The 14620-nt window shown below is 39.2% G+C and overlaps 1 protein-coding gene across 1 annotated transcript in view; it reads left to right on the top strand.

Annotated features, from left to right (window-relative positions):
* The first annotated feature begins 272 nt into the window (after positions 1-272).
* xrn2 (5'-3' exoribonuclease 2) overlaps positions 273-14620 on the top strand; it is a 48229-nt gene continuing 33881 nt past the window's right edge. The window contains exons 1-19 of the mRNA XM_014408471.3: positions 273-364; positions 480-573; positions 1201-1328; positions 1578-1689; positions 1834-1945; positions 2574-2632; positions 2740-2829; positions 2991-3063; positions 3741-3791; positions 3955-4112; positions 4709-4783; positions 5305-5438; positions 6603-6660; positions 6867-6974; positions 7103-7147; positions 7721-7852; positions 8477-8521; positions 10279-10373; positions 13196-13331. Coding sequence (XP_014263957.3) covers positions 297-364; positions 480-573; positions 1201-1328; positions 1578-1689; positions 1834-1945; positions 2574-2632; positions 2740-2829; positions 2991-3063; positions 3741-3791; positions 3955-4112; positions 4709-4783; positions 5305-5438; positions 6603-6660; positions 6867-6974; positions 7103-7147; positions 7721-7852; positions 8477-8521; positions 10279-10373; positions 13196-13331 — 1773 coding nt within the window. The 5' untranslated portion in view covers positions 273-296. The remainder of the gene's footprint in view (positions 365-479; positions 574-1200; positions 1329-1577; positions 1690-1833; positions 1946-2573; positions 2633-2739; positions 2830-2990; positions 3064-3740; positions 3792-3954; positions 4113-4708; positions 4784-5304; positions 5439-6602; positions 6661-6866; positions 6975-7102; positions 7148-7720; positions 7853-8476; positions 8522-10278; positions 10374-13195; positions 13332-14620) is intronic.

Below are 14620 nucleotides of genomic sequence, written 5' to 3'. Positions count from 1 at the left end.
GACAAGTTCAGAGACTTTCTCAGGAAGCAAAGATCGTTCAGCAGTTGATTTATACTCATTTATACTCATGTTAATTTAACAATACCTGCATATTAATATCCCTAATAACAAAAATAAAGTATTAAGGAGGAAATATAGATCCCAGTCAGTTTTCAACATTATATTCCGCTTACATAAGTGGTGACTATAGTCCAGAAATAAATATTTATTTTATTAATTCATTAATTTACAATCCTGGTGGATCAGTTGTTTCCATTATCAGGACCGTTGGATGCCTGCAGTACCGTCTCCGACCTATGGGGTCGCTGTGGAGTTGCGAGACACTTCAGGATGCTCCGGAAATATTCGACATAAACCGGAAAAGGTACACAATGGCTACGGCCAGCAGCATGTAGCCAACGCATCGACAGTTAAGATCTTGTTTTAATTAAGCTGTTTTAATCATTGCCTACTTGTTCGTATTTTAACCGTTGAAATAGAAACGACTGTTTACCGGAGATGGGAGTTCCGGCGTTTTTCCGTTGGCTCAGCCGAAAACATCCATCAATTATTGTGCACTGTGTGGAGGAAAAGGTGAGTGGTTAGCTTTGAAAGCTAGCAGCCTGTCCGAGGAACATTATCGGGAAGCTTTTTAACACTCTTCTCGCGCATTTGACTGCGTTTTAATCGCTGCACACAGCGGGTGAAGTTACTACGGCAATGCGAAATGTTTTGGCGAGAGTGGGGACGATAAATCAAAGCTCGTGCAGTCTGTTTACTTACACGTGACACTGTAAATAACATTGCTGCTGTGTGAATGTTTGAAACCCACGCGGAACTTTAACCTGACAGCAAACACAGAAAGTGTTTGGATTCGTTGTTTTTGTATTGTTAAAATTAACAATAGCTATAATTACTTTACTGGTCTGCTGTTAAACAGTACTGTGCAAATGTTTTGAGCCACTCCTCGTTTCTTTATGATTCACAAGAGCTATTTGCCATAAACATTGCATACAAAAGTAAAAAACTGTCTACAGCATACATATCCTGCGTAATCACAAAGCTTTCTGAAATCTGTGCTGTAACCTGACATACATGTCTGTAGAAATGTCACTAGGTTCTGTGTGAGTGCAGCTCACAACAGCTGAAGATGTATTTTTGTCCGGAGTTGCAGCTCTGATGCAAAAAAGGTTATTTTTTTGTTTCCTTTCATGTTAACAGGGGAAGGAGTGTAATGGAGTTCGTATTCCTGTTGATACAACGAAGCCAAACCCCAATGAGGTGGAATTTGACAATTTGTACTTGGACATGAATGGGATCATTCACCCCTGCACGCATCCAGAAGACAAGTAGGAACCGTTCTCAGTTTAATCTGGACATAAAAGACCGATCTTCTGTATTTACAGCTCAGTTCATTTCTGATATAACAGAAACCTACTCCCTGTGAGGTTTTTGTTTCCAGTGTAATTTATTTGGAAGTCAATAATTTCATTGAAACAGTCTTTTTCTAAATTTGAAATATTTATACAAATTTATACATATATAAAAGTTCATAAATGAAGCCATACCAAGTCTTCACTTTGTCTCTTCCTCCACAGACCGGCTCCCAAAAACGAGGATGAAATGATGGTCGCGATCTTCGAGTACATTGACCGCCTGTTTAACATCGTGCGGCCGAGGAGAGTTCTCTACATGGCCATCGACGGAGTGGTAAGCTGCTGCCGTTAACAGAAACGTGCAGTTTTTTTCACTGATGAGCATTCACAAGTGTTACTGTGTGTGAAGTAAACTTGTTTTCAGTGTTACGCCGATCTGACAGTAGCTTTGATGTAAACTAAAGTTAACTCTGCCCAGGCTCCACGTGCCAAAATGAATCAGCAGCGCTCTCGGCGGTTTCGTGCCTCCAAAGAAGGGGTCGAGTTGGTGGAGGAGAAGAGTCGCGTGAGAGAGGAGGTCATCCAGAAAGGTGTTTTATTTGCCTCTTTGACTGCTGGACTGAAAATACGGGCAATATATTTTAATGTGATATTCAAAACACTGTAATGTTAACTGCGTCAAATTTGATGCATGGAGTTTTTGAGGGCTGTGCATCATCTGTGTGTATTTTTTTCCCAAAAAAACCTAAATTAACAGATTTTTAAACAATAAATTGCAAAAAAAAATGGCAGATGTACCAAATATGATAAAAATTAAACTTGCATATGCAAATTGATTGATTTTTTTTTTTTAAAGTATGAAATGATTTATTAAACACTCCAGTTGAAAAATATTTTTGGACATTTATAAAACAAATGTGTATTTAATATATTCCTGGTGATTTTCTCTTGGAGGAAGATTGAAACTCTCAAAAAGAGTTTGAAGCATTACATCTGGAAAAAAAACAACATCCTGGTTTTTTGTTTGTTTTTAAACCCGATTGGATCAATTTCAGCTCAGTGTAAAAAAATCTGCTGATTTTTTTTTTTTTTTTTTTTTTCCCCTCTGATTCTTTCTCTGTCCAGCTTGGATAGGGAATGCAGCCACATGGGGGTAACTCCGCCCTCTAGTTTCTTCTCAGTATAATATTGAGATTTTTTTTTTTTTTCCGTCTACAGGAGGTTATCTTCCTCCGGAGGAGATTAAAGAAAGGTTTGACAGCAACTGTATCACCCCAGTAAGTTTACTCCATCCAGTGAAATCTTGCCTAACTTTTATTTACTTGTAACAACGTAGTTACAGGATTTGTACTTGAATGGATGATTCAGTGACTTTTCTCTGCAGGGAACAGAGTTCATGGACAACCTGGCACACTGTCTGCGATATTATGTGGCCGAAAGACTCACTAACGATCCAGGATGGAAGAATATTGTTGTGAGTCTAATTTATGGCCAGATGTTACCTGCCCACAACTATTTCTTTTATAAAATAAAATGACTCAGTTTAATCATCCTTACGTTCCTCTTTTTTTGTAGTTTTCAGCTCTTGGTATTTTGCATTTTCAGGCACTAATCTTCAGTTTCTCTGTTATCCAGGTCTTCCTGTCTGATGCCAGCGTCCCAGGTGAAGGTGAACACAAGATTATGGACTTCATCAGGAGACAGAGAGGTACATGCATTAACACTCAGAGCAATTCCAATGATTTAATTAAAGGGACCTTTTATGATTATTTCACCTCCATATTTTTATGGTTGGCTTTAATGAAGAAGCTTTGCAATACTTAATGTTCAAAATAATCTTCGTCTTTCACTGGGTCTTGGTGTAGTGCCTCAGTGTTTTAGGTCCTTAAGCCAACTTTGTTCTGATTGGCTGTCGCTCCCAAACTGAAGGTTTGTGCCTGAGATGACCATATTAAGTATGTCTCATCTCGTCAGCAGCAGGATAGATTGGAGCAGTCTGAAGCTGAGCTTTGACATATGTTGACCTCATTGTTTGAATCCTTGAAGCCATTTTTTATGTAAGACCGTGTTTGTGATAGAAGAAATGAAAAAAGCACAGTAATTCCCCTTGAATGCAGCTGCACTGCAGAATGGTAAATGGAAAAAACGAAAATATGGGAGGCTTCTGATGTGAAGTACTCTGAACTGTAGTGACAGATTCACAGTTCAAAGTTAAAGTGCTGTTGATTATCAGGTTGACTCTTCTACCTTGAAGTCAAATTTGATAGGTGACCTTTGATGACCAAACATCAAGTACAAGCCTTCACACACACACCCCCCCCCACACACACACACACACTCTGTCTGATCTTCTGTTGACTCGATGTTTATGGTCGACTCTTGCAGCTCAGCCCAACCATGACCCCAACACGCATCACTGCCTGTGTGGAGCTGACGGTAAGCCTTCAGATCCGCCCTCTTAAAGTCAGGATAAGTGCTCTTAATAGAAGCCATTTACCTCCTCTGACCCAGCATATTCAAGAGATCTTGTGTTGCTGTCTGAATGACTAATTTATATTTTAACCAAGTAGTTTGACCATGTGTTTTCGTTGCATGTCAGCTGACCTGATCATGCTGGGCCTGGCCACTCACGAGCCAAACTTCACGATCATCAGAGAGGAGTTTAAACCCAACAAACCGCGACCTTGCGGTCTCTGCGGACAGACTGGCCACGAGATCAAGGACTGTCAGGGGATGCCCAGAGAGAAGCAGGGGCAGGTGAGGAACACGACTCTGAAGTTTACGTCCCTGTTAGCACTGCTGTCTGAAAAAACAAAGCTTTAAAGCGTAGTTTGAAGATCCACGATTTGAGTGAAAGTCTTTGACTGGAACATTTGTTTGTGCACATTGCAAAATGAGCTGTGAATTTTTTTTCAGTGTAGGAGCTGTTTAAATGGGCCATGTTTGTTGTCCTACAGGAATTTTAACTGGAACCACCTCTCAACCATGTTTGTGGTGCTTTTTGGAGCATTTTAGGAAAATTACCTGATAGTTGTACTATCGCGCTGACCTAGAAGTTTGTGGTTTGGTTTTGCTGAATGAAGTTTTAACATTTTATCAATCTGTTATTATGCAATTAGCATGTTTCTGTATCTTTGTTACGCCTGCACAGTTTACAGGTGGAGCTTTCTAACCAAGCCAGCTAGTGTTACATAATAACTTAGGACTCCACCTCTTGTCTAAATATGGTCAATTCTGGCTCAAAAAATACTGCTGAAAAATAATTGATGTTTGATGTCCCATTGCTGACATTTGCCATTTAAAGTGCGCAGTATACACTCTGTCAGCGGACTGAACCTATGTCTGTTTTACAGCATGATGAGTTTGCAAACACGATGCCGTCGGCTGAGCAGGAGTTCATATTCATCAGACTGTGTGTTCTGCGGGAGGTCAGTCACTCAAACTCACTTCGATCAGCTTTCTTTCTTTTTAGTTGTTTATTTTAGGGTCAAAATCTCACCTTTTGTTCACAAACATGAAATCGATCTAGAACGATCAAATTTGTGCAATCCAACTGGAAGGGTTCAATGAGTTTTACAGAAATAAAACGCAGTGGGTTGCCTTTGTGGTGCTTAAAATGATGGTTCCTAACCTCGGGCACCTCTGAAACTATTTTGAGGAAGAGTAAGAATATGAAATAATGTTTTGAGAGTTCGTTACATGTGTTTAATATATTCTGTTCAGTGTTCAGGTCAGCTTCGCTGTAAGATTTCAGCCTTACCTTGAACATTTCCTTTGAATCATCAGCTTTTCTTTTTTTCTCAGAAGTAATCAAAGACAGACTGCAGAGGAATGTTCTGCCTCTATCTGTTATGGACAGCATTTGAACATGAAAGCAGGAGCTGAAGTGTTGCTTCAATGATAAAATGACCTTCTCAATCATCTCCATTAATTCTCATGTTTTCTTTAGTACCTGGCTAGAGAGCTGACCATGGCCAGTCTGCCTTTTCCCTTCGACTTTGAGAGGAGTGTAGATGACTGGGTCTTTATGTGTTTCTTTGTTGGAAATGACTTCCTACCACATCTTCCGTCCTTAGAAATCAGGTGAGCATCAGTTCATCGTCCTAAAACTGCTTTATACAGTTCTTTCATCAGGGACTATCAATCTGAAACACGCTGTTTAAATGTGGTGTCAATTCAGGAAGTGGTAACAGGGGTGTCTGCAGTGAAAGGTTATTCAAGAACTTATTATGAAGCGCTGTCATAAGTTTACTTTAATAATACCCAGAATGTACATACAGTTACTCACCATGATGTAAAAAGGGGAATCAGAGAAAACAGTAGGGTAATATTTAATGATTGGGTTACAAATAAGCCACAAATTCACAGAAAAATGGGGGAAAAAACACCAACAACAAAAAAATGTCCAAAAAAGAAACATAATGAACAAAACTCAAATGAAACAAAACACATAAATATAAAAAGACCCCAAAATGAAGAAAATGAAAGAAAACAAAGTAAAATGCACATGTTTGAGGAGTAAAACTACTTTTCATTTGTTATTCATGGGCCAAGGCCACAGCAGGTAGCTTTTCTATTTATTTATTTATTTATTTATTTTTTAAATCTGTCCTTTCTGACTCTACCCCAAAAAGGCATTTCTGTCTCCTCCCAGACTTTACTCGGGTGAATAGATTTTTATGTATTTATTCCTGAGCTTATTAGAATCCATCCATGTTTTTTCACTTAATAAATAAATAAATAAATAAAACATTTCAAATAAATATAAAAAATCAAGTGATTTAAATAATAGATTTGGTGAAATAAATAAAAATGTAATAATAATTACATTTAATAATAATTATTTAATAAATTTAAATATATAAATGTAAACAATTAAAATGAATATAATTAAATTTAACAAATGTCCTGGAGAGAGTATTTATGTATTTATTTTTTTATTATTGGCTCTAATTACAAAGCCACAAGTTCATCTCATAGCTAATCAACTGTCAGAAATGTTATATTAAGTGCTGTATCCACTGTAACGCTATTATTATTTTCTTTATTGTGTTTTTCATACTCGTATAGTTTTCAAGCTTTTTGTGCTGTTATTTGTTTGTGCAATATACAGAAGGTGTTTGTTTTTTTCTGTTGTATAAAAAAAGATTTGAGATTTGTATGTTCAGTCTTCCATCCCTATTAATGAAATAAAAGTTGAGGAGTTTGTTTGCATCTGTTGTTCATGGTTTTGTTTGTTTCCCCCAGAGAGGGAGCGATAGATCGACTGGTCAGGATCTACAAAGATGTTGTTCACAAAACTGGAGTGAGTGTCATCATTTATCTGAGCTCTGCAGGCAGCAGTGTCCAGGGTTTTTCTATTTGTTTGGTGTTTTTTTTGTTTTTTTTCAAATGTTTTAACCAACGCTGGAAGAAAAATGATATCATTGTTATATATAGATATAGGTATCATTGTTTTTGAACAATTGCACTTAATGTGTAGAGTCACCCTGTGCATATGTGCTTCTGCAGGGCTACCTGACACAGAACGGATACGTCAACCTGGAGCGAGTTGAGATGATCATGCAGGCTGTGGGCGTTGCTGAGGACAACATCTTCAAGAAACGCAAAGAGGATGAGGTGATTTTCACAACTTTCTCTCCTCAGATTTAGTCTTTTAGACCTGAGATGAAGACGAGGAAATGTTCGAGTATTTCTGCTCTTTATGAATCTATTTTATCGTTCACGATGTCATCTTCTTTCTTTAGGAAAACTTTAAGAGAAGAAACAAAGAGAAAAGAAAAAGAATGAAAGTGAGTATGATGAAAATGATGCTGATATTTTGGCTTTATAGTTTAAATTTACTATATAGGATCTTTGTTGTGCCATAAAGTAAACTTTTCAGGTGTTTCTGCTGCTAAAGTTTAGCCTTTATTTTCAATGCAGAGTCACCTCCGAAGGGGCAGAAAACCTAATGTGTCATTTTCTGCCTAATCAGCAGATATCACTTAAAAATACTTTTCTAGTTCGAGTTGAACTCAGATGGAGAAGTTTATATCAGTCTCATTTTCATGGTTACTAAAGACACTATAAAGCTATAAACACAGCATGCAATTAAAATGAAGCTGATTTAATCGGTGTGATTCGACTTCACCCAAAAACAAAGCCTAGAGTAGAAGTCAAAGTGTGACAGTGTTTCTGTTTTACTTATGGCATGCCACGTTTCTGATCAGTCATCGAGAGCCTGCTGCTCTTAGCATTTCCACTCATCCTGATGTTCCCTAAAACTATTTGAAACTACACATGCTGTTTTATTTTTGAGTTCTCATAGTTGCATTCTTACAGTTATGGGCTTGAGTTGAGATATTCTGTCCATGTTTCTGCAGGCGGAGCAGCAGGGCCCGGCCTACCTGACCACGGGTCAGTTTGCCCCTCATGCCCTGGGGAGAAGAGACCGACCCGAGGCTGTCCAGAATGCTCGGCACCAGGCCTGTGACATGAGGATGCAGTCAAACATGGTAAAGCTGGGTGTTTCTATCAGATTGGTTTTGTTTTGTGTAAAATCTTTAAGTACTGATGGTCAGTTTGTCAAAACTCTTACTGATTCTTGCGTAATGTTGTCGTGATCTGTCATTCTGAGATTTTTCTCAGAAATATGAGTTACCACCGAGCTGGACCAGCAATCCATACTTGGTGTGGTCATATCCAGCATTGTGTTTTTCATAGAGGTCCGTTACACTCAGTATTGGTTTTGTTGGGCACAATCAGACCTCAGGTCTGTGCCATTTATACCAACACTGAGGGCGCGAGTACTCTTTGCATTACTCTGAGTGATGGGTGTCGCCACTCAGACCAAACCACCACATGTGTGCTCGTGTAGCAGGAGAAGAAGTCAAGACGGAAGTTTCTTCAACCCGTGCAAGGCTACAACGAGTGAGAGGCGCGCAATAGGCCAAAATAACACCAAAAATGCAGCCAGTAAATATGACGTCACTCCTGCTGTGTGGCACCATTTGCGAGGTCGAGAATTGCAGGAATAACGGACCCATAAGTCATGTGATTATTGTATCCTGTACTGTTTTGTTTGAAACCTGACATTTTATTGCAATGAGCCATGGAGTCCTTTTCCTTTCTCCCCTCAGAGTGCTGCTCAATCCTTGAAGGCCATGATGAAGAATGGAGGCAATGTAAGTTGGCAGTTGTATATCACTGTGTTAACATTGACTCGCTGCGTTAGTTTTCAGCACAATGCCTTTTGTTCTTGGACTCGAGCTGTGCAGGATTTATGCTTCCAAATAATCATTATTTCCTTTATACTGAGCCTCAGTGGAGCCCCCTCTGTTCATCCTCTTTTGAAACAATCGTCTTTGCTCTTCTCCACGCCCAACTTTCTTCTGATTGGTTGCCCCTCTTAAGTGGAATATAAGTGGGAGGTCACACTGAGAGTTGTGTGCCTAAGTTGACCACAATATGAGTTGTGATTTTTTTTTTTTTTTTTTTTTTTTGGTGCTGGTTTTTGTGTTCAGCATCGTTTTAAAGTGTGTCAAGTCATAAATAACCAACAGGAAACCAAACCACTGACACGCGGGAGAGTTTGTGTCCTCACCATTTCGATCCCCTGAATAATCTCTTAGTCTCTTCACAATCTTCTCTCCTCCTCTTCTTCTCAAGTGTGTGTCTGTTTACACCTCCAGGGGCTGGAAAACACCCAGTTAAGGACTCGGGGGATTTTAATTCTGCTGTTTAGGTTATTGGGAAAAAGGCTTTTTTTTTTTTTTTTTTTTTTTTTTTCCCTGTAGAGATTCTTCTATCAGCAAAATATAAAAATTAATTTGATTTAAATGCTGCTCTATCAGTCAGTTTGTGCGTTTCTTCTCTGCCATCATTTATATTTGGAGAAAATGGCAGCCTGTTTAAAAACAAAACAAACAAAAAAAAAAAACAGAACTGAACAAAACGCCAGCGTCTGTATTCTAAAGTGTCTCCCAAGTTGGTAAATTTCCTGCCGTCGTGCAGCGTTAAATTTTATCGGCTGTCAATTAGCACATGAATGAAAAGAGTACAAAGGCTTCAAGGGGGCAAAAAAAAGGAAAGCTTGTAGCTAAGGCAGCGGATTCAGTGTCCTTCAAACACAGACAATACACATGTATATGCAGGAGCAGCTTTACCTGACGTGAATGCATATAGTCGACTCATTGTGAGCAGAAAGGTGTTATAATGCTCAGCATTTACTATATATATATATATATATATATAGATAGGCAGTTTTTATATACCCTTTTTTTAAAACGATTAACCAATAATCACGTTTCATTTGAACTACAGGAAATATTGATCAGTTCAATCTTCTCCTTTTTAAAGATTTTGTTGCTTCTCTTGGTCGAATAATACATTTTAAAACTGATGCAAATGTACTACTATACTAGTACTTGGATAAGAGATTTTTAAAAGTATTACATTAGTGACCTGAGAATCTGTTCTCTTCAAATGAAAGAGTAATATTACCAACTTAGACCTGTGTAACTAAAACAGACATGGTCCAGGAATTATTTTTGTTTTGAGTTATATTAAAATGCAAAGCAATCGCTTTAGATTGTATCAGATAACGAGAATGAACGCCGACTGCGGTGGAGCACAGCTCAGTGACCATAAAGCTTGTTCAGGAAATTTTAAAATATTCTGCTATTTCCAGCGACACACCGGTTTAATGAAACTGTTTCTTTGGGGAGAATTTAAAGATTTCCGTCTGCACAGGCAGAACTGTTAAAGCTCAATGCAAACACTACAACACTGCTGCTGTGTGAAAGGAAAGACCGCTAACCTGTTGTGTTTGAAAGTGCTTCTGCTCATGCTCAAGTAGTCCAGTCAGGGTTTTAATTGTGTGTGTGTGTGTGTGTGTGTGTGTGTGTGTGTGTTTGTTTTGGGGTTTAATCACCCTCGGTAGTCGTCTGCAGGTCCCAGTGACAGTGCAGACAGCAGGGGAGTGAAGAGGAAAGCTGATGACAGCGATAGCGAGCCGGAGCCTGAAGACAACGTCAGGTAAATCCTTACAAACTAGGTGGGCGGGCTCACAGCAAAGGGTGGGATTACTGTGTTTTAATCTAAAGTGAATACAGAATCTCCCCCAATTTCTTATATTTGCTAACCCGCATTAATTTCATTTTTAGAATTAATAAGCCTACAAATAAATTGTTCCCCTTTAAACGATTCAAGCAAACAAACTTCTCACGTGCACCATATCATCTTGTTCTCTTCTGTAACTACTTCATGTTTTCATTATATCCATAAACTCATGTTCCTGTAGTTTGTTCATCACAGGTATGCAACATGCAGAGGTGTACACTATCTTCTAGATAGACTTCTTCATCCTACCTGTATATGCAATAAACATTTACAGCAGGATGTTAGCTTGTGCATACATTATCTTCCTATAAATATCTTCGTCATCCATCATTTGATCCGAAGTCTTATTTAGTCTTAAATCTTAGTGCAGACAGTTAGATTCCAGACTGACGGTTTAATTTCAGGATATCTTTTCCCCCGTTTCTCCTCTTTGGCTCTATTAATCATGACAGCGCTCTTATGCTCTGCTCATTTTCCACATCATAAGCAAAGCATATATGAAGGAGCTGCTGGAGACCACTGCAAAGAGGACTAAAGACCACAAAATCATCTGCATACATAATGTGGTTCACTAGAAAGCTGCTATTCATCCACCCACTTTCAGCTTCTTTGATAAGTCATCAACATATAGATTAAAAAGAACCGAGGATACAGCTCCAGTAAGCCTGAACACTCGTGATGAACACTTATGGTGTATTTGGGCACCCCTCTTTTGACTCAACACACTTTTTCCCCCCTGTATTTATTTACAATTAGGAATGTGCACACAGGTCAGTGAATGTTTGGCTTTAAAGCCAAAGTGGTTGTCAGTGGAATTAATAAAGATATTTATTTAAAGCTTGGCATAATTTAAACTTCAGCTGTAGGCCTGTCAAGACTCCCTGTCTTACTGGGTTTATTCTTTTTTTATGATTAAAGAAACCCAACAGCACATAGAAATGTCATTTTAATAACTCATACAACTTTGTAAGCAAGACATTTTTTAGTTTAAGTTAATTATAAGTAAAGTTAATCACAATAAATTAATTTTGGTGTGAAAACAAGGTTTCATAACACAACTTTCACTGACTTCTCAGGTACAAACTCTCAAAGTGCCCACACCAAAGAGCTATGCTTGAATTAAACCTGCTTTTACAAACCGCCACGACCCGAATAATACTCTGCAAGTAACAAAGCTGGCGTGTCAGACAAGCTGCTCATTGGCTCCTTTCTCAGCACATTTAGCGTCTCTGCTGGGCTCACACGGTGACCAGAAAATAGGCAAAACAAAATTATTTGTTTATGAGGTCAGTCATTTATTTCATCATTATTGTAAATCGGCTGCTGTCTGTCGAGTTTTCTTGAAGCTGTTTATAACTGGAAGCTCCTTCATAACCACAAATAACCTGTAATTTGAATGCCCAGGGAACCGCGTGCGTGCAGTTAATAAAACACCTTAAAAATAAATCTGTGCAGATGAACTTCAGTCAGCAAAGGTCGCTTTAACAAACAGAAGAGGAGAGACGTGCTCATTAATGCCACCGAGCTGCACCACAAGCTCTTTAACTCTCTGCCATCTCCGCTGCGCGCACACACACACATATTAGTACGCACATTTGTACACACACTCCCTGCTCTGCTGAACAGCTCCCACTTCCCCTCTGCACGTGATTAATATGGAAAGCAGGAGCGTTCGAGTAAATTCCTCTGTGACGCACTCGTCAGAGCTGCTAAATCCATCGGGCTAAATTGGTATTCATGGAGGCTTTTCTCTCAGGAGTCGGCAGCTTCCCGCAGGCCGCTCCGAGGAGCCGCCGCGCAGATGCCGGGCGACCCTGATTATGTGTGCAGAACGGCATCGCCGCCCTAAATCTACCGCGAAGTCATAGCCGTTGAACTGTTCCAGCTGGTTTTTCAGCCTATAGATGAGCCATTTATTTGAATATGTTGTTCAGATTTACCTAAACTGTAAAGATTTGGTCATGTCAGCCAATAATCAACAATGGATTTGCAATTCTTGGCCATTGGCAGTATTTGTACCAGTGGAGTTGATTTCCCATATTCCCATCTTTATTACTAACTGAGATATCAAGCTTTTGTGTGGTCATCAGTACAGGTGGGGGCAGTCTAAAAAAAATTAGACATTGTGAAGTTGTTGGAGGTGGTGGGGTTCAGACAGATGTTACTGATGTTGAATGAAAGCATGTTAGTGGAAGTCTGGAGCTGTGCGCAAATTAATCCACATTTTAACCCCCAAAATGTTGCATTGGGCAGAATTCCCTCAAATGAGATTTTATTTAAAGGTCAGTGTTGGGAAGGTGGGTGTTGATGCCTAATTAACTTCTCCAAAGGTCATCTCCTGGCCTTTTGGACAGTCCACTGGTAAATATGAAATTTGACTGGCTGTGGTAGTTGACACTGTTCTGATGGATGGAAGATGGAAGAAAAACAAGCAAAACAAAATGCAGAGCACTTACCATCAACTTCCCCGTGCCACATTTTCTGGCTGTACTACTACTAGCTAAGACTGATTTGTGCACGCACGCTGACAGAGATACTTGTTAATTATTATTCATTTGAATTCTTAAGGAGACTGATGACTAAATTACTTAATAATAACCCCACAGTGTGGTTTCCAGTAAGATGACTTAAATCTCAGTGTTTGGACCTGTGTGTAATGTCTTTCTTGGTTAGTGCTGTTGGTTAAGAAGTTAGTTCAATCTTCTGAGTGAGTGTGACCACCCCTTTGTGTCCTGCAGGTTGTGGGAGGAAGGCTGGAAGCAGAGGTACTACAAGAACAAGTTTGACGTGGACGCGACAGATGAGGATTTCAGGCGGAAGGTGGTCCAGTCGTACGTGGAGGGTCTCTGCTGGGTACTGCGCTACTATTACCAGGTAACTGAAGTCACACGGTGGGTTTAGTACTGTGTACAAACGAGCATGTCTTCAGCAGCGATGTGTTCTTTTTTTTTTCCCGTGTTTTTCTTTTCCTGCTGAGAAACATATTCTCACTGGTTTATAAAGCCTTTACTTCACCCAGATGCTAGCTTTAGAAACCGTTTAATAGTTTTCTTTGAACTTTGAACCCCGAGCTTTCCACCTTTACAAATGGAGAGGCAGGTGTATTTAGTCGTTTTTTTGATGAATTTATGCACAACGTCAACCTTTCTGATCCTGTTCCTGAGTTACAGAATCAAATTATGTTAAGTTCCCAAATATTGCTGGTAAGGTTAAGAGTTTATTTTTCAGAGCAGTGCTTCTCTCCTTGAACTTCCACATACTCGTCTTTCAGCAGTTCTTTTTCTCTTTTTTTGTAACATTTTTTTAGTTAAGGTCTTATTTATACATGTGTAAAAAGATTAATCACATGAAGTTCTTGCTAACAAAAGTTAACGATAGCTTTCGTAAAATTAAATCAAGAGTGTGGCTGCCACAAGGTGAATTCTAACTTTTGGATATTTTAGCTTTCATGTAGACACTGAGGGGAAAAATTTAAGGTGAATGATGCACAGAGTAGAACTTTGTGCTAACAGTGCAAACAAAGACTGAGAAAATCACTAAAGTTTTTGAGGGGAAGCTAAAGGATAAGGATGCTTTTTTTTCTTTTTCTTGTCATTTCGCGACCAGAACCTGTGTTTGACACAGAAACCTCACATTCTCTGTAAAGGTGAACCTGTAAGGTACATCGACTGAGTAACATGGATAAAGCCATTTATAGAATAGAATATAAAGCTTTGTCATTGTGTTCAGCATACAGTGAGAGTCTCTGTCCTGCTCGATGCATCAGGGTTAAGTATCGCTCATTAGTTTCTGAAGCATTTGATCATTCTGGATTTTGTTGCTGCTTGCTGAAACCTGAGTTACGGGAAATGGGTGGATCTGACTGAGAAGAGCACTACATGTTGATACTTGCTTTTCCTCTGCTGTATCCTCGATTTTACTTTAAATACACAAAATGAATTCACGTATACTTTAAACTAGCAGCTGAGAGCATCAGCTAACCAGAAGGGACTTTGCTGAAGTCATAAACAAAGTGTGCAGGAGGGACACTTTCCTGTAGATCTGGATACAACAGGAGTTGTTCATGCAGTGAAAGGAGTTGCCCCCTGCTGGACATTAAAGATAAGTTGCTTTCATTTTTCACCACAAGCTTGTAGAGGTAGTGGGAGAGGCAGCCTAGTTGT

The sequence above is a fragment of the Maylandia zebra genome, linkage group LG15, assembly GCF_041146795.1.
Source record: "Maylandia zebra isolate NMK-2024a linkage group LG15, Mzebra_GT3a, whole genome shotgun sequence".
In the NCBI taxonomy this organism is placed as follows: domain Eukaryota; kingdom Metazoa; phylum Chordata; class Actinopteri; order Cichliformes; family Cichlidae; genus Maylandia; species Maylandia zebra.
The sequence above is the reverse complement of the archived record's forward strand: the minus strand, read 5'-3'. Positions and strand labels throughout refer to the sequence as shown.